The following is a 19077-nucleotide window of genomic DNA, read 5'->3' on the forward strand; positions in this document are numbered from 1 at the left end:
GGGCAGATGTCCTTCCTTGGCTCCCCAAACTCATTCCTCCCCAGACCTGTCTAATGAGCTGCATTGCTCTGAGCAGATGTGTCCCATAACTGCTGCCAAATCTCCATCTTCCAGTCAATGAAGGTAGACTCAAGTGTCAAGAATTTATTAGCTGGACCTCTTCTGTCTTATCTGAAATTACACAGACATTGTCAGTGTCAGAAGAAATTAAATATGAGATGCAGACCCTTACTGGCCAGTTCTTCCTCCACATTCCTCTCTTTCTAATGCTTATTTTCATATATGGCACTGCCTTGCACCACTCTTACCAAGAACCAGACCCAGACTCAAACATTCCTGCAGGTGCCACGTGCCAGAGGGAGTGACAGACACTCTTGACTCAGTCTTTCCAATGCCTTGCAGGCTGATTGCCTTACGTACAATTCAGTATATGGAGAAACATTTTTTTGGTGTAATTTCTGAAATATCTTCTTTCAGGCAATGCACATATCTCAGGACCACAAATTGGCTCCTTATGTGAACCACAGATCCAGCCCAAGTTACTTCCTGCCCTCAGGCACTTGAGCCACTCCCTGATTAAGGGTGACAGTCATTCATTCCAGGTGATTATGGCAGCACCCATCCTGCAGATAGCACTGTAGGGACTTGAGGCCTTTCTCAGGAGCTGAAAGAACTGGGTTCTGACATGGCTGTGACTCACAGTCTCCAGAGAACAGAGGAGAATCTGGGATTTACATGATGGACAAGTCGTGAAAAGATGAATGACATGATTATCATCACCCTATCCTTCTCCTGGAACAATTCTGAATGAAAGTGCCTGTGGTTTCTCTGATCTAGATGGATCACAATAATGTCAGTTTACACCAGTTATATTCAGAGCATGCCAGCTGATAAAAGAGTTTGGAACAGAGACATCCAATGTGTAAATCCCACATGGCCTAAGAGGATATAGATTAGACAAAATGGCAGTGGGTAGACAGAGCTTGGGGAACTTCACTACTAAAAACTCAGATATTTATATTGCCCCTAAGTCCTAAGACTATTTTTCCTATTCCTTTCTATTAAAAGAAGCTAGTCTTCCCTTGATTAAAAAATAATTAAAAATATAAAGAGGTTTGATTGTATGAAAATGTACAAGGGTTTCCTTTGACAAGGAATGTTCACCAGGCAGCTAACAAAAAGACAGCTGGTGGCTGCTAGGGGGGGGACACAGAGCAAGGAAATAAAGTTCCTGCTCTGAACTGGCCCTCGGTGGAGGGTCAGTCATTACCTGTAACACGAGCTCACAATAACCAGTTAACCCAGGAGAGCATTCCATGTTGGCTGGGACCAACGTCAACACACAACAACCCCTCTGAGGGGGCTCAAACAGCCTCATTTTGCTTTTCTTCAAATTAACAAAACTTCAGGAGGGGAAAATGCTGCTGAATTACACACAAGGAGAGCGAGGAAAGGCAACATGTGTTATACCCAGCATCGAGGGGATCACTCTTACAAAGGCTCTCGCTCACCCACACCAAGCCTATAATTAGACACCGTGTGGGCAGGTCTGCACCTACTGTCGTGGGACTGATTCCAAGTGAAAAAGGCCAGCAGCCACCAGGATTTGTCAGGGAGCTGGCTGAACAGAGCCTGCAAAGCACCAACCCCTTCTGCATTCACAGTGGTAAGTGCTGAACAATTGCTGGGGTTTGGGGATGAGTGTCTGTACGAGCTGTAGGTCAGGACTTCAAGGACTCCTTGGCTTTAAAATAACCAGGCTGAATGGTGTGGGCTGAGTGAACATGCAAAAAAGCAAACAGCAGCACTCAGACAGGGACCCTGGGCAGCAGCTAGGAGGCTTAAAACTTTTCAATTCCAGGAAATCCCAGTAGGGGATGAGAATTTCTGGGCTGCGACAATGCAATGCAGCTAGGAAAACAGGGTGGATTCAGTGGGGCTAAGGTAATTTGAGACTGAATATATCCCTGTTTTGAAAGGAAGAACAAAATGACAGTATTTGCAGATGGTAGCTGGACTTCTTTCATTTTTAAGGGAAAATGCATTAAAACACAAGTAACAGCAGAAATTAAAAAGGAGGATAAAACAGTCTACATATTTAAGCATTATTAGAGGCACAGAAAATTTAAAGGGAGAATGGAAATGGGGAAGAATTCTAGAGCTGTTTTGTGGAAGAAGGCGGAAAATTAGACTTATTTTGGTAGATTATTGTGCACAGGGGAACTTGAACTAGTCATTGGGTAGGACTATTCTGCACTTCAGAAATGGCAAAAGGACAACAGTGTTAGTCTTGGAGCTGACTAAATTTAAAAGCAGCCTAATCCTGGAGATGAACAGTGGAGATTACCTGGGGAGGACAGAAAAGTGGCCAGGTCGTGGCTGCAAGTCAGCTGAAGGCTCTCTGGTTACTCAGAATTGGCACAGTCACTTCCTAAAACTGAATCACTTTTGTTGTTGGTTTGTTTTGGCTCTTTTATGATGCTTGTAATCAGATTCAATTATCATAATTGTCTCTGTAAACTTGAATGTCTGAATACCATGTAAGGTCAAGGTGAAAACCCTATTATTTAGGAATTCTGAGCAAATACCGCAGAGTAGGAAGCCAGACTTGTCATTAAATATGTTTTCTTCACTGTTATCCTACAATTTACTATGTTGTTCACCAGTTCTAAGCAAATGACCTAAACAACCTAAATCTTACTGCACCCTCCATCCAACATACCTACCTAACCTTTTACTGGAGCTCTTCCCACATTAAATGTCTCAAGAAAATAATTTGCATCACTATTCTGAGTCATTCAGGTCAATGTCCTAGTCCCCTGTTTCAGAATCAGTTTAAGAGGTCAATTGGCACTCAGAAAAATCTCCTACCCAGAGCAGACAATGTGTGTGAGCCCTGCCTTGCCATGGTTATTACTTTGTAAGGGGTGCTTTGGAGGAAAAAAATTTGCAAAAAGTTCTGCATATATTTTCTGTGCTACAAAATTGATTTCTCTCATATTAAATGTGTGTGTTCCAGAGCTGTTCAATTAAGGCTGCAGGACTTCACTGTAGCTAAAAGCTGGTGAGCAAACAGGAAAGGAGGCTGACCAATGCCAAGATGATTTTTACTTGTTAGTGCTCATTTGTACTGAAGCAGTGTCAAAGAGCCTTCACCCAAAATCAGGACCCTGCATTGGGCTGCTCATGGGGAGGAGCTGGAGATTAAATTAAGTCTTTAACAGCCATGCCAATTACTCTGCTGTCTTAGTTATCACAACATATCACCAGCATTTGCCTCAGTACTCTGCACACCAGTTTTGAGTATTTGGTAGTTATTTAATAGTCTGCTCAAGCAAGTACTGTGCCTGAGCCACTGACTGTGGTCTGTGCCTAGGAAAACTTTTGTGTGCTTGGAGTGGGCTGAAGAACAAAATTACATTCAAATAAACAACTAAAAATCATATTGTACTGTCAGGTATTCACATATATAATAAAGGATAAATATGTATATGATCCTCTTTTAAGGCCTAAAGATACTATTATAATTTTTTTTTTCTTTCTTTTACCATTTAAAGTAATGTTCAATACTTGGGTATGCAATTAGTTCTCTAAATGCCTCACACTCAAAGCCAAGCAAGAATTTGCTGGGAGAACAAGAAATTTAACTTACAACTCCAAAGCTTATATGTTAAACTCTGGATGGGTTCTCCTCCTTTGTATTGATTTACAATTTTAACTGAATGCTGAGCCAAACTGCTGAAAAACAAGAAAGAAGAAACAGTGAAAAGACATAACTGCAAAGGTATTCTTATTCTCTGCTTAAGGATAGTGCCAGTACAGGAAATAGAGGAAGTATGGCTGCAGTGGTAAGGGACAAAAAAAATTGGGGAAAAAAAAATCACACCTCAGAAAGACCTGAAACAAGGAGGTAGAGAATTTAAACTTCTGAATTGAAGGGATAAAGCAGACCTGAGAATTTGAAAGGAGTATTTTCCCAGTTTTATGTGTGGAAACAAAGAATAATAAGCTCCTTGGCACTTCAAAAGTCACTACTAACACATAAGCAAGACTTTAAAAGTCTTTTCAGCTACAGCTTCCTCAAATGTTCACGTGAGATCTGCAAACATGACACTCAGCTTGACAGCATTTAATTTCCCAAACACCAAAAAACAATCCTACATCCAAAAACTGTACTTTTTTTTACTCTACTTTAGCCTAGATATCAGCATTTTTTCAGTCTGAGCTCATGTCCAGTACTATCAGTGTTGAAAGCTGGCATTCAGTGTAATGCCAGAAACTGATTCCTCTAAAACCTTTGTCAGTGATGATCCAGCATGAGCAGTGAGTAAAAAAAAAATCCCTGAAGCTAAAAAGCTAAAAAACAAAAATCACGCCTTGATCATGGTAAGCTATATGATAATGATATTACAGGTTATATGACATGATGTTTCACAGTAGTAAGAACTGTGTTTGTAAATCCAGGAGCTGCCTTCTAGTTCTTCCAACTAAAGCCTGAAATGCAATAATTACTCAATTTTAAATCTACTTAATCCATGCGTTTAATTTTAATCTACTTAACTGTTGTAGTATTGCATGTATATAATTTTACTTTCTTAATCAAAATATCAAGTGGCAGAGATCTTCCTAAAATCCGAGTATCGTGTGGCTTAAAATGTTGATCTTATAAGACTGTCAGTTAGTTTGTCATGTCATGTAAGTGAATTTAATTACACAGCTTAATCTTTTAACAGTTCTTCACAATTTTTCTTTCATGAGTGAGTGGAGAAACTCTCCTGTGGAGAACTGTTGCTGGACTGAAATTCCACAGGTCTGAAATTCCTCAGGTCATTCATTCTGGTTTTTTACCGAATATCATATTAGTTTCCTTCAAGTTATGTATCTGGACTTTTCTTACAAATCAATAACTTAAAAAACAAAACATACCAATAGTTTTTTTATATAGTTTCTTTTTTTTTTAAGAATCTCAGCTATGAGTCGCTGAAGTCCAGTGATTTTTGAATTTCCACTTCCAAAAGCTATTCTACATCAGATCTAAAATTATTGTCTGAACAGATAATTACTGTGAATTATTTTTTTCCCTGCTGTGAATTTCACCTGGTTTTGGTAAAGATAGACAAAAAGACATTGTATCCTCTTAATTCTTTCATGCATCAAATATTTTTCCTTAATTCCAATGCCCATAAATTATACATGTTGACATTGTTATTTTCCCTAAGAAATCTGTGTAATTTTAGCCATTAATCCCCAGTTATCAATATTGCTCTTTTTTGCCTCCCTATTTTCTTCTAATTTCTTTCATTTTACCAAGTTACTCATAGGGTTTTAATTTCTTTTCAATTCCTTTTTTTTTTCAGCATAAAGCTCTCTAAATCCTCATTAAGGAAAACAGCAGCAATTTTTGTATCCTGGTACTACCCACCAGAAAAAGAGATAACAAGGGTTGTAAGAGAATGGTGAGTAAAATTCGTAGCAATTCAATACATAACAAATGTTGCTTAAAGTGTTAAAAAAATCAATTTATGGCAGTGAAATCATTGGGTTAAAAATACTGATAATGAGAACTCCTGAGATTTAGCCCTGCTTCTCATGAAGGCTCAGTGTGCCTGCTTGTGTGCATGTCCTAAGGAAGGTGTGTGGGTGCATGTGTGGGACTTAAAAATACACTGCAGACAGTCATTATGCAAAACTTTCTCATATCTCCCCAAGCCTCCCTGTGGCCCTTGAGTCACTGATTGGGCAATGGTGACCTGAAGGTGACTTGATGTCCTGTTGTGAGGAGCAACCACTGCTCCAGTGGAGCTTTTATTTGATAGGATGGCAGGCTAGGAATATTTGCAATTCTTTTTTCTCTAGGTTGAACATCAATTTAAGAATATTTAGTGTGGGTTTTGCATGTCTTCTGTGCATTGAGTTGTTACCTGAGCTCAGCATTGAGCAGCCTCCTGCCAGCAACACTGGGTAGGCTGAGCTCACATTCACAAACAAGTCCTTCCAGTTCCTCTTGTTCAGCACTACACCTCCTAGATGCCCAGTGAAAGAATTTTCAAATTGCATGCTGCCTGAACTCTTTTTACATATCTTTTTAACCTCTTTGCAATCTTTTTGTCATTAACATAGACTGATGCAGAAAGGCTCCCCACTAAAAAATTATCTTCTACCCAAACTACAACCCTCTTAATTACAGAATGAATCGACATTCCACAATTGATAAAATTTCTGCTACTCCTTTTATTTCCCTGGCCACATGTACATTTCTACTTCCAAAGGAAGATCCTTTGAAGGAAATTACAGACCATTTTTATTTGGCAATGATCTCCCACATATCCTTAAATCATTACTTGCCTTTCAAGTTTTGGGTCTGAAAAGAAATTCTACTCTCCTTCCTGCTGTAGTGTTCCTGACACTGTACATCTCCTGGCTGTGAGGGTTGTCCATAAATATTATATATCCTGTGGAGCTCTCCAATGCATTTGATGAGTCACATCAGCTGTGATTTTCCTGCCCTGTCATCAGGTTCTCATCACGATGATGGGCAGCTTGACAGACATTCCAGCTGCATGGAGCTGCTCCTTCTGGCCAACACTTGGGACCTCTCTGTTCCTGCCCTTCACCAGCTGCTTAGAATAGCTCCTGATCCTTTTCTCTCCTATTTTACTGCCAGACTTCCTCTCTGCTTTCCGCTCTCCTCAAGCAGATACTTTTCTTCTCTGGTAACAACATCAATGGATAAATTAGGTTTAGGATCAGAACTGCATTTCTAAAGAAAATTCATGATTCCTCTCAGCTCTTCACTTTGAAGCTCCTGCTCACTGCTTCATCCTCACTCCTCTGCCCTAACACACAAACAAAACAAACTATTACCAAACAGGGACCTCAGAGTTTATTAGAGAGTGCTCTGACCTATCCCATTTGGCTTTGTTAGGAAACCATGTCATTACAGCCAAGTAATCCCACTTCCATCAAAAACAAGCACAGAGGTGGATCACACCTTCCTCCTGTCTGACACGTGTCACACAAGCTTCCAGGACAAATTCTGTAAAATTCCCAATTGTTTCTGAAAGCATTTGGTAGCGTCAGGAACTTTTGGAGTGTTGTGTTTGTGGCTTTTTCACACCTGTAAAAACATCCCTTGGAGAGTGCTATTCACATAGAGGGATTATAACTACTGAAATTACCACTTTTTCTTAATATTTATAATGAGCTATCTCAGTGGCCGGGGGTGACAACTCAAATTTTTGGTTTAAAAGTAAAGCAGTATGTTGGAAATGGGATGTGGGTGCCATAGGAAACATCTAAAAGAGGAAATTGAGAACAGTGAATGAGGAAAACGAGTGGGGAGGAGGTGAAATTAAAGGAAGTCCTGTCACAGAAAAGTGGCAGTGTAAGGAAAGTGTAGAGGAAAAGAACCTGATCAAAGCTTTTCTTGCAGTGAGGCGCCTAATCTGCCCAGTGTGCAGACTTCAGTGAGTTATTTGCACCATTGTGCTCGTTGTACCACACCTCTCACCTCTCCCAGCAAAGCTGGAAAAAAATCAGGATCCTGTGATCTGAGTGGCCGTGCTCCCGCCCCAGGTCTCAGTTCTGGATCCCGTTCTGCCCCGGCTAGCTCTCCAGTGGGGTGAGAAGGGCAGAGGGAAGCACCCTGTGCTGAGCCCAGCAGGGATTTGGAGAGTGCTTTGTGGGTCTGACGGGCGCAGCTGAATCCCACGGCGTGGCAAGGAAGAGAGTCTCTTGTTAGGGGCTGAATCCAGAGTTTGTTGTAGCCCAGCAGGGCCAACAACACCTGAACAACACCAGCAAACAAGAGCACCAGCAGGGCGCTTGCAACACCTTATATACTGAGAGGAGGGGAATCAGTCAGCCAATGGGAGCACAAGGGGAGTGGCTTTGTATTGACAGACACATGTGGGAACCAATGAGGGATGGATATGGGCGGGGCCTCAGGCCCTTGTCCAATCACCCAGCACCTCAGATGGAAGGTTCTGGATGTATGGGCGGGGCTACTGAGTGACAGACAGGGTGCCTGGGAGGGGCCAAGGGGGATGATTGACACCCAGGGTAAGGCGGGAAAACAGGGACAAACCAATCTGAATGTGGGGGTACATAGGATCAAACCATCACATTGCAAAATGATAACAAAACATGCAATAACACAACTCCACACTGAGCGACTCCAGCAGCAGCCTGCATGCAGTACTGTCTGTGCAAGAAATGCAGTGAGCAGCAAATCGGAGTGGTGGGGCAGGGTCCCTTCCCACATCCTGCTGGGAACACTCCCCCTCCAGCAGCCCAGGATGCTGCTGGCTATGGGGCATGTTCTTTATGGTCAGTTGGTGTCTGCCAGGACCCCCAGGGCTCCTTCTGGCTGATGGGTCCCCACTGTGGGCAGAACAACGTGTGAGGTTATTCCTCAGGTGAAGGTCTCCACATTTCTCTTTGCATTACAATGTTTTTAAAAGGACAAAACACTCGAAATAAACTGCTTAACCTGTGTATTCAATTTGCTTCAGGTGGTTGGAATGTGGATTGTTGCATTTTATCTCCTTGGCAGAGTAGCAGGTGAGAAATTGTATCTTTAAATACTGCCACTAGACATTGAATTCAGATGAAGTGGTACATAGCAGATGATGACTGTTATTTTACTTTACATTGAAATTGCAGTATGATTTGTGGGTCATTGTAGGGCAATGTCTGTTACAGTGCACAGAACTAATGCTAAAAGGCTCTGCTATGTTTAAAATTTATTTTAAGAGTGCAAGAGACATAACTCTCTGCTGAAAAACCACAGAAAAATTCAGAGTTGTATGTCCTACTTTTATCAAGGCAATCTGTCTTTACATTGCTGTTCTGTACAAAGAACTGACCAGCAACAGGGTGCTCAGCACACCAATGCTAAAACATAAAAGATGAGTGTAAGTGAGCATGAGACCCACTTGATCTGGAAAAAACTGCTAAATTGAAGGAAATATTCACATCATTATTTGCACAAGGTTACTTTCATTCCCATGACAGCGACACATGCTTTGGAGTAGAAGGTGTGCAGGAGCAATTCTAACAAGCATTTCTTACTAGGCTGTTTTTTAAACAGGAACTGAACTGATCCTTTACAAGCCTAGAAGGTGATGTCAAAACACTCTGTGGGTTTTGACTTGGTTTATTTAGCTTTGCTTGTGTTCCCACTTGAGACAATAGACACAAAAGACACATAAATGACCTTTAAAAATTTAATTTTAACCAATCATAAAATTAAATCCTTTAGTTTTTTGCTCTTCAAACTTCTTTAGTCTCAAATACATCACCAAGCAAGAGAATCATTCATATAAACAAGTGGTTTCTTCTGCTCTAGGTAAAGAAGTTTGCTACCCCAGGCTTGGCTGTTTTACAGATGACCCACCCTGGTCTGGGGTACCAGGGAGGCTTCTAACAGGTTTGCCTGATCCTCCAGAAGAGATGAACATCACCTTCTCTCTCTACACCAGAGAAACAGGAAATAACTCACAGGTGATATTTATTTTTAACATCAAAAGCTGACTGCACCTAAAAATGATTTTAACTTGTTACAAAGTCTGTGTCAGTCACCACAGGCAAACAAGTCAGAATCAGAAGTTAGTTTGAAGGTACACCAATGAACATACTTTGGGGTAAAACACAAAAAAATTGTTATGAATGGACTGTAGGGCACAATAAGTTTCCTGGTATTTTCCTGTAAGTTTAGGATATAGGTTATTGCAGACTACTTTTTGCATGTATTTAAGTCTCTGAGGAAGGTTGAAGCACAGGGGATACACTCAGCAGCAGGTTGCTCAGCACTTCTGTTGCTGATAAAATAAATCAAAATACAGTTTCCATTACTTCTCATTATGCTTCAGCATATCTATGATCTAGGACACAGCCCTTCCACACCCAAATTCCCTGAGCTCACATCACAGCCCCTGCATTTGTCTGAAAACAATACAGGCAGATAACATTCTCAAGGAAAAATAGATAATTAAGTAGCTTGCAGCAATGTGTGAAGATCAGCTTCACCCCTGCTGCATGCAGCCCCTGCATGAGGTTCTTCAGATCTGAGTGGCTAATGAGAAAAACAGGCTGCAGCTTGGAAGCAGAGCAGCACACTGAAGCCAAAGGTCAGGTCCAAAAAAGGATAAGCTGGAGCAGGAATTGTGGAGCTGGTGGGCTGCTCCCTGGAGAAACTCATCACTCAGGCCAAGAGACACTCTGTGACCATGTGGCACTTGTAGTTGCTTCATATTCTGCTAAAGGGAGTCCTTCATGCAGAAAAGATGGGAGCAGCAAAAACCACAAGGGCACAGTTTCTGTGGAAACCATAGTGGAACTGAGAAAGATGAGATTTTTGGTCCCTGAGTTCCAGAAACCACAGACTTTGTCCTGTCAGAGTCCTTTTAGTCCTGAAGTATGGCCTAGCTGACACCTTTAAGTGTTCTAAGGTAAGAACAGATAAAACCTTTTATTTTTTTTTTTTTAACCTATAGGTGATCTCAGCGATCAACTCCTCGACCATCCAGAAGTCACATTTTTCCTCACACAGGAAAACCTCTTTCATCATTCATGGATTTGGCAGCACTGGAAAAACAGGCTGGGTGGTAGAAATGTGCTTGGTATGAGACAGTGTCCTCTGGTTCCCATCAGCTCTCTTAGTGTCCTTTAGGCATTAATGTCTACCATGAATTCCACAGTTCATTAGGCAGCAGAAGATACAAACCAAGAATTAAATTTCACACACACCAGTGTTCCCAATTGGGAAAATCCAGCATGTCAAGGTGCCTTGGTCCTCTCTTACACTGTTATCCTCTAAAGTTCCATTCACAAACCCTGCAGATCAGATCAAGACAATAACTGAACAGATATACACAATAACACAATAACAGCCTCTACAGCCATGTGCAGCCATGGGATTAGGCACCAATTCACAGCTGCTCTCAGTAGCAGAAACTGAGCCTCCTCCAGTCCAAGGGCCCTCCTGAAAGGTCAAATTTCAGTCTATAAATACTCCCCTGCTTCACGACTATTCATTCTTAGAGAAAAACAAAAACCAACCCAAACAAAAACAAAACCCAAACAAACAAACATAAGAACACTACCAAAATTTTTGCTTTTTGTTTGATTTCAGAGTCCAGTGGAAACAACATTTTAAATATGAAATGTGGAAGCTCCCACAAAACCAGCAGAGTGTACCTTGGCTCTGGCAGACAAGCAAGATCTGCTCCACTTGCTGCTGCTTCTGTGCTGGCAGGGAAAAGGCCAAGCTGGGAGAAGACACCACTGGTTACTAAATCCCAAATCGGCAGCACTACTTCTGTTCATAAATCTATGAACACTTTTAATCTGAAATACTAAATTTCCTTTTTCTCTTTTTTTCAATTGAAAAGAAACAGCAATTCTTTCTGGCACTCTGCATTACAGACTTATGGTCCCCACACGAGAGGAGTGAGTCCAGGATGCATTTTTTCCACTTCTGTTTTCCTTGCCACGCACCTTTAGCTCTTTTTCATGGATTAATTTTTGTTACCACTCCTTGTTCTATCTCAAACCTTAAGTGAGCCTTATTCACAGAAAACTCTAACTGCAGACTAACACATGATTCTTCCACTGGAAAAATCACTATATCTGCAGGACTCTCACCAGTACCAAAGTGACCAATTCTTTCTTGCTGAAATAAAACCTTTCTTCTCTCCTCTAAATTTTTTTAAGTCTGACATGACTTTTATAGTTTTAAACCCAGTTGGTAAATAAGGCAGTATACTTCTTATACAATTCAGTTAAACTACCAGCATCCCTCAAAGAAAGTCACAGTACTGTACATAGAATCTACTGTGCAGTTGTATGGCATTTCAGAAGCATTTCAAATATAGAAATGGTTTATAAAGTAAAATATTTTTATTACAGTTTTCATAATTGATATTTTTTGAGGAATGGCTTGTTACATTCTGTCTTGTAAGAAGATGTATTTCAGTGGTACTGGCTACAGTGAAGAGTCCCATTTAGTAAAGAATGAGAAACTTCATTAGTATGTTACATTTTAATTCCTAATTCCAGTTTAAGTTGAACCTTTGATTGTTATTTTGTTTCTTTAAATACTTTGCTTTGTGTGTTCCCACGTCAGCTGTTACTGGAAGTGGAAAACATCAACTGCATTGCTGTGGATTGGAAAGAAGGGGCAAAAGGCACCTACGCCAGTGCAGTGAACAACATCCGCGTGCTGGGGGCTGAGGTTGCTTATTTCATAACTGCTCTGCAGGTAAAAGCCCCTGCTTCACCACCTGCAGTCCCTCACTGCACGTGCTGGGTGATGGCACTGCTGCTTTGGGTTTGAACCTTGTCCAGTACTTTCAGGCAGGGCTGTGCGGTTGAGATCCAGCTAATTATACTAATTATCAGCCCTGTGGGGACTTCTCACAGCCTCAAAGGACGCAAGTGAAGCTGAGACTGGGGAGATGTGCCTATTAATTAGAGACAGTAGGTGGCAACATCTCCATATGATGTTACAGGCAAACCAGAATTCCAGGTAAATGAGGCAAGTTCAGTGCTTACCAGAGTTTCCCAGAATTATATACCCATGCCAGAAAAGCATTAATATCTCAGCTTAGCACCACCAAAATGAGCAGTAGCTGCCTTCCTTGGTAATTCCATGTTTGCTGCTTACAGGCACCATGAACTGTGCAGATCTCTCCTGGCTGTGAGCCTCCTGCTCCCAAAGGCAGGGGTTCACTGTTACACACAGAGTGCAGAACTGCTCACTTGCAAGGTTTCTGCAGCAGCATTTCCCACTGATTTCAGAAAGACTCAGGGGTACTTAGAGCAGCTGAAATTCAGAGTTTTGCCTGGCACTGGACTTGACCCTGGCCAGGAGTTGTTCATCTTAAAGTGCAGCAAGGAGAAGTTCAGAGCTCATGTGAAAGGTGCCAACCTTGCAGGAACCTGAGGCTCAAAGAATACTTCACCGAAATCTACTGTTCCTTCCCAGGAAAATCATGTGTAGCCTCACACATCTGGGTCCTGGATCTTTCTTCTCTATGTATAAATATCAGGTCATTTGAAGATGTGTTCAGTTTCTTATTTACTGTCTCCATTACTGCATCATGTGCAGTCTAGGTCACCCTTTCTTCCCTTACAAAAAATGCATAAATTATGCTTAGACTTCCTTGTCTTTTCCCTAATTCAAAAATTTCTGGACTTTCATTGTCAGAAAGTTTCAGCTGCATTGTGAATGGAAGCACTGTAGTAAAATGTTTTCAGAGGAATCTGCTATTTAACAATAAAGGCAGACAGGCCCATTCTCCAGATCTGATTTAATTTTGGCACACACATTACAAAACTTAATGTTAAAAACTCAAGAAATTAGCAACTTTTATGGTTTTGGTTGCTACAAAACTCAATAAATGTGTCCCCTCTGTCTCTCTTTTCACCTTCAATGCAAGTATAACATCTCAGCAGTGCAGGGCTTGTACTGGTGAGACCTGGCTAAGAGGAGAATGGATGTCACCCCACCTGAGCCTGGCAGTGAAAATCTTATTCATTATATGATCACATATTATAAATAGATATGTGACAAAAAAGGGGCTGCAAAGTAGAGTAAATAAAGCAAAAAGTAAGATCATTTTTATGGAAGATAACATTAGGCATTGATCCAAATGGGAAAGATGGTCTGTATTTTATAATGCAGAATAATGGAATACAGCAAGCATATGCCAACACTACAACAGTGAACCCTTCATCACTATGCATGCAAAATTCCAGATGGGATCATTTTTCTGTCAATTCTTAGTGTAATTTAAACAGCAATTAACTCAAGGAACTCCCCCTCTGTTTGCTATGCAGCAAGTCAGCCTAGATGTTCCCAGAGGCCCATAATGTCAGACCTTCTCTTTGCTTGTTATTCAAAGCCTGTGTTCTTATCTCCTACCACCACCACCACCACTTTAATGATCAGAAAATGTTCGGGTACTCCCCTTATGAAATCCATTTAATTGGCCACAGCCTGGGAGCACACGCTGCAGGAGAAGCAGGAAGAAGGATCCGAGGCGTCCGACGGATAACAGGTAATGGATAACTCTGCTCACCAAGATGCAGAGCTAGCAGTGTGTGTTTATAGGAAAAAAACTTGCAACACACTGGTCTCTGTAGACTGGAATTAAATTACTGGCAGTGCTGGACATACCTGTCACAAGAGCAGACAAAATTTTATGCTTCTCAGAAACAGGGTAATTATTACATCTTTTCTGTTTAGGTGAAGTACTCTTCAGTGGAAGGACAAGCATTGCTAACATGTTTGTAGCATTACCATCATTCACTGGATTACAACAAGCCTAAGACAAAGTAACAAGAACAGCAATAGCTGTCCTATTTACAGCTTTAGAGTCCAGTAATAAATCCATGGGCAGTAAATGCCTCCTTCCTACTAACATAATATGCCATTTCCAATCAATGGAAAAAGTATTTTACTTCTCTTGGAATAAGTTTTCAGAAAGGTACACAAAACCATATTATTTGCATATTTTTTATAGTTTAGCCTGGAATTCACATCATTATTGGGCTTGCCTTTTGCAAAACTAAACATCTGGTTTCATGAGTTGGCAAAAGATATATTAACACATACAACACTTCTTTCCCTCCCTCAACCACTAAATGTGGGGGCTTTTTTTAGGTTTAGACCCTGCAGGTCCCTATTTTGAAGGTACTCCTCCCATGGTGAGACTGGATCCTACAGATGCAAACTTTGTTGATGTTATCCACAGCAATGCTGCTCACTTTCCTGTAGCAGGTAAGTGCTCCTGTGCCAGTGGGCACCTGCAGGGATGGGCATGGAACTGAGACACTGACACCTTCCCATGCATGTCTCAGGCTTTGGAATGTATAACACCACTGGGCACCTGGACTTCTACCCAAATGGAGGAACTGTGATGCCTGGATGCACTGATTTAATTTCAGAGATGAAACAAAGTGATTTTGAAGCCATCATTGCAGGTAAACAGACAATTCCAACACACTCACTATTTTATTTTTGTTCAGTTCTGAAACATGAATGGGGAAATTGCCCACTGTTTGGGAGAAAACAGGAAAACAAAATTGTTATTTGCCTGTTTACTCCTAAGTTAAAAAGGAAGGAAGAAACAACAAAGGCTGGAACAGAACAGTCTCTGCAGGGAAAGGTGTCACACATGCCTAAGCTCTGCTTTTGTAATTTGAAATCAGATGCAAACCTCAAAAAGGCTGGAAGAAGGGGGTATGCAGGTCCAGCAACCCCAGCAGGAGATTTCCAGGGTGAGAAAGGCCAAATCAGCACCAGCTCTGGTTTCTTGTAGATGCTGTAAAGGACATCCAACACTTGTAAGGCATGAATTAGGAAAAGTGAGTGTTTCCAGGGACTGTACATGCCTCACCTCTGAACCTGAGCCTTCACTATTTTCAGAGATTTTGGGCAGTTTGGTGGGTTCTCCATGCTGTTTTAAGCCCTTAAAACTGTATCAAATGTTACCTTGCTATGACATTTCATGTATATATATGTATGTATATATGCCTGTCTTCTTATAGGGACTATTACATCACAGCAAACCAATCTATCTCACTTGAAATCTTAGGGCAATGTTGCACCAGATAAAACACAAAAAACCAGCAATTTCTTATGCAACTAGAAATTCAGACCAAAAAAGAAATTATCACAGGCCCATGCTGCTGTTCTGTGCTGGGCCTGAGCTGTTTCCATGGTGAGACAAGTGCAACTCTTGCAGAGGATAACAGGAGGCTGTTTCATCAAAGCTCATAAACTTTAAACTTTTTTCCAACAGATGCTACACTCTTTGGGGGGTGCCACCACTCACGCAGCCACGAGTTTTATTTCTCAAGCATCCTCTACCCCAGTGGATACCTTGCATATCCCTGTGACTCATATGAAGACTTTAAGAAAGTAAGTATTTCAGCCCAGGAAGGGGGGAGGTGAAAAGCAAATATTCCAGGTCTCTGGAGCAGACAGCACTTGGATGCTGGTGGCTGGGGTCCCACAGTGTGGCTGGGTAGGAGGAAGGACAGCACACAGCAGTTCCATTATTCCACTCTGGAAAAGGCATCCTGAAGCATAAATGGTGTCACCAAAACATTGGAGACAAAAATGAAAGCTCGTGGAATTCTCGCCCCAAAGCTTTATGCAAAGGGAATGTAAGTTAGGTAGATGTATCCTACTAATTCCTACATTTAGAGCCTCCAGAATCCTTGACTGCTCTCAAATTTACATTGGGCACTGATTAGAGCACCTAAATATGCTTCTGAATGATGCTCCTTTCATTTTCCCCCATTTGTGAATGCAAGCAAGTTCCCCTTGACTAGGGGGATAAAACTGGCCTATATTTTGCATTAGAATCCAACTGAAAATATTTGGGCTAACAAGTTTCAGGCTATTGCCATACACAGGCATCAGACCTGCTCATTTTGCACCTTCTTGGGTGCAGGAGCCATTATCTAAAACAACTTTGTCAGGTTGTGGTGTTGAGTTATGAAGACACACAGTACTGCCACAGCTTTGCAAGATCAGAACAGCATCTGAGCCCTCATTTCATAAATGCTAGCATGAAAAATAATATTCCTCATTAACTGATGCTCTTATTTTCCCTAGGGATTCTGTTTCCCATGTCCACAGGAGGGATGCCCAATGATGGGGCACTATGCTGACAGATTCCCAGAAAAATTGAACAGAGTAGACCAAAAGTATTTTTTAAATACAGCAGCAGATGAGCCTTTTGCTAGTAAGTGGAGAAGGTTTGTTACAGTTTGAAAAGTGCCTTGATGTGATTTACAGCCTTACACCTGTGCTGCTTTTATAAATAACTGCTAATAGTCTGACAGAAAATGCTACATTACTTGTGCAATGTAGCATTCAAGCTCACCAGTGATAGTCTGGATTTATTTTTGGTTTTATTTATGCAGCTTGGAGACAAAAAGTGTTTATCAAATTGTCTGGTATAAAGAAAACGAGGGGAGACATAAACCTGGTTTACTACGACAGACAGGGGAACTCAAAAGAATATGAAGTCGCCAGGTAAGTTAAATTAATATTTTTCTACAGTATTTAATGCTGCTAGCATTAATCTACATGCTTTCCACACATTTAAGTAGTGTTAGCACTCATCCTGCATTGCAAATATTCTGCTTCACAGCAGATAGGAAAGAAGTCATTACTTAAGTAAGAACCATGGTGGTTGTAAAAAGGAAATGGAAGGCATCTCCATTTCCAGGAGTTCTGCATTTCTGAACCCCAGGTGAGTGATCTCTGCAAATTCAGCACGCTGGGGACAGCCCCAGTCTCACTCCTGTCACCTCCCCACGGGCACATTTAAAGTGTTCAGTAATGATTTTCATCCTCTCCTCATTCAGAGCCCTAGTCCAATGCCCTGTGCTCTTACAAGAACACAAAAAATGCAAATTTCTGTTTTAAAAAAAAAAGGGAAAACATGAAAATATGTGGAGCATGTGATTTATTTCAGTGATCTCCGAACTGTTAAACTTAGTGATGACATTTTTCCTTCTATTTGCAGTGGAGACCTCTCTCAAGATGAGGTTTACACACAGTATCTTGATGTTGAAATCAACCCCAAAAATACTACAAAAATTGAATTTCTCTGGAATAAAGCTGTATTCTCTCTGCTCTGGGCAAGACTGGGAGCAGAAAAAGTCAATATAATACAAGGAGCAGATGGACGTAGGTAAGTGTAACCCATTTGGAGGTCCGAAGGCAAGAGAAAAAGCCCTGAGAGAAAAGATGGAGAAATGGTCTTAAATTTGACAGATGATTTGTAACCAATAGTGTGCATTTAAATATGGAAAAATACAACGCATTGCACTTTGGATGGAAAAAAATCAGAAAAATCAGATGTTTGACTATGCACCAGGGAATAACTCTCTGGAAAAGAATACAGCAATGAATGATTTGAAATGTTTAGCTTTTCCACAGCATAACAATTACAAACCAAGATAAAGGATATTAAACCTCAAATTTTACAGCCAAAAGAAGGAAATTCACCTTGTTACTGTTAGTGGCAGATGTTAATAATCTTTGCAGCAGGCTTTTAGGAAGCCTTCAGTGGGATTATGGGTTGGACTAACAACCCTTAAGGTGACAGCTGACAACCCTTTAATTTTTCATTGGGCAAAAAGAGATAAATCTTGATTCAAGCTTGTTGTTTTTTTTTGTTTTTTTTTTGTTCCCAGGTCAACATTTTGTGGCCATGGAACTGTGGCATATGGAGAGCCTCAGTTACTTACACCTTGCTAGAGGTCCCCAAGGTCTGTACACGGCAGCTGAGTAAACCCTCAGACTTGTGCATGGAAATCTTGGCACAAAACTCAATTAAAGCAAATTTTAAAAAAATGTTGTTCATTTTGGTTTGTTTTTTTTTTAGTTCTTTGCAAGCACACGTGTCAATGTTTCTCATGTTTGAGCCACATTTATTGTGCTTGTAACTATGGAGCCACCAGAAATCACGGATGTTAAAATCCATTTAAAACTCTGCACAGTCTCACTCTATCTGTCCCTCAAGGCAAGAACTGAGTCCCACCACACTGACAGATAAATCTGGGCTATTATCAAACCCTCTCAAGGCAATACGTGTCCTCAGAACAGCCCTGCAGGTCTGAAACACCTCCTTTCTGCTGCTCACCTGCACCTGCCTGCTAAAGGCACACAAGGCAAACCTCAAGGGCTCCCCACTTTGGAAGCAGCTAAACACCAAATCCCAGCCCCTGGATGCTGTTTTATTTCAAACACAAACATTTGCAGTGGCCACTGAGAGTCCTGAAGAGAAACTCTGAGTAACCAGGTTTGCAAAACCTGGGACTGACTATTTCACGTTTAAAATGACCATTACTGTTCTGCAACCATGAATGAGCCTCCTGCACCTGTAAGAGACCAAGGCAGTGGATTTTCCAAATATAAAACCCAAACTCTGGGCTAATGAAGAGGAAGAAAGAGTTAATAATTTATTTACTCTCATTTTCCCATTTTGATAAATGACGTACAAGCACTTGGGCAGGTAAAGTTCTAAGAAATAGGGGTAGAAATACTAT

At 41.1% G+C, this 19077-nt stretch overlaps 1 protein-coding gene across 1 annotated transcript; it reads left to right on the forward strand.

Moving 5' to 3' along the window:
- Positions 1-1583: 1583 nt before the first annotated feature.
- Positions 1584-18286, forward strand: LOC110474114 (pancreatic lipase-related protein 2-like). The gene is made up of 14 exons (XM_021537263.3): positions 1584-1666; positions 5358-5456; positions 8514-8562; positions 9350-9504; positions 10497-10622; positions 12128-12262; positions 13955-14063; positions 14669-14785; positions 14866-14988; positions 15810-15928; positions 16631-16760; positions 16942-17053; positions 17550-17717; positions 18223-18286. The coding sequence occupies exons 2-14, from the start codon at positions 5454-5456 to the stop codon at positions 18284-18286; spliced, it is 1410 nt and encodes a 469-aa protein (XP_021392938.2). The 5' UTR covers positions 1584-1666; positions 5358-5453.
- The last annotated feature ends 791 nt before the right edge of the window (positions 18287-19077 follow it).

The sequence above is a fragment of the Lonchura striata genome, chromosome 7 (assembly GCF_046129695.1).
Source record: "Lonchura striata isolate bLonStr1 chromosome 7, bLonStr1.mat, whole genome shotgun sequence".
NCBI classification, from domain to species: Eukaryota; Metazoa; Chordata; class Aves; order Passeriformes; family Estrildidae; genus Lonchura; species Lonchura striata.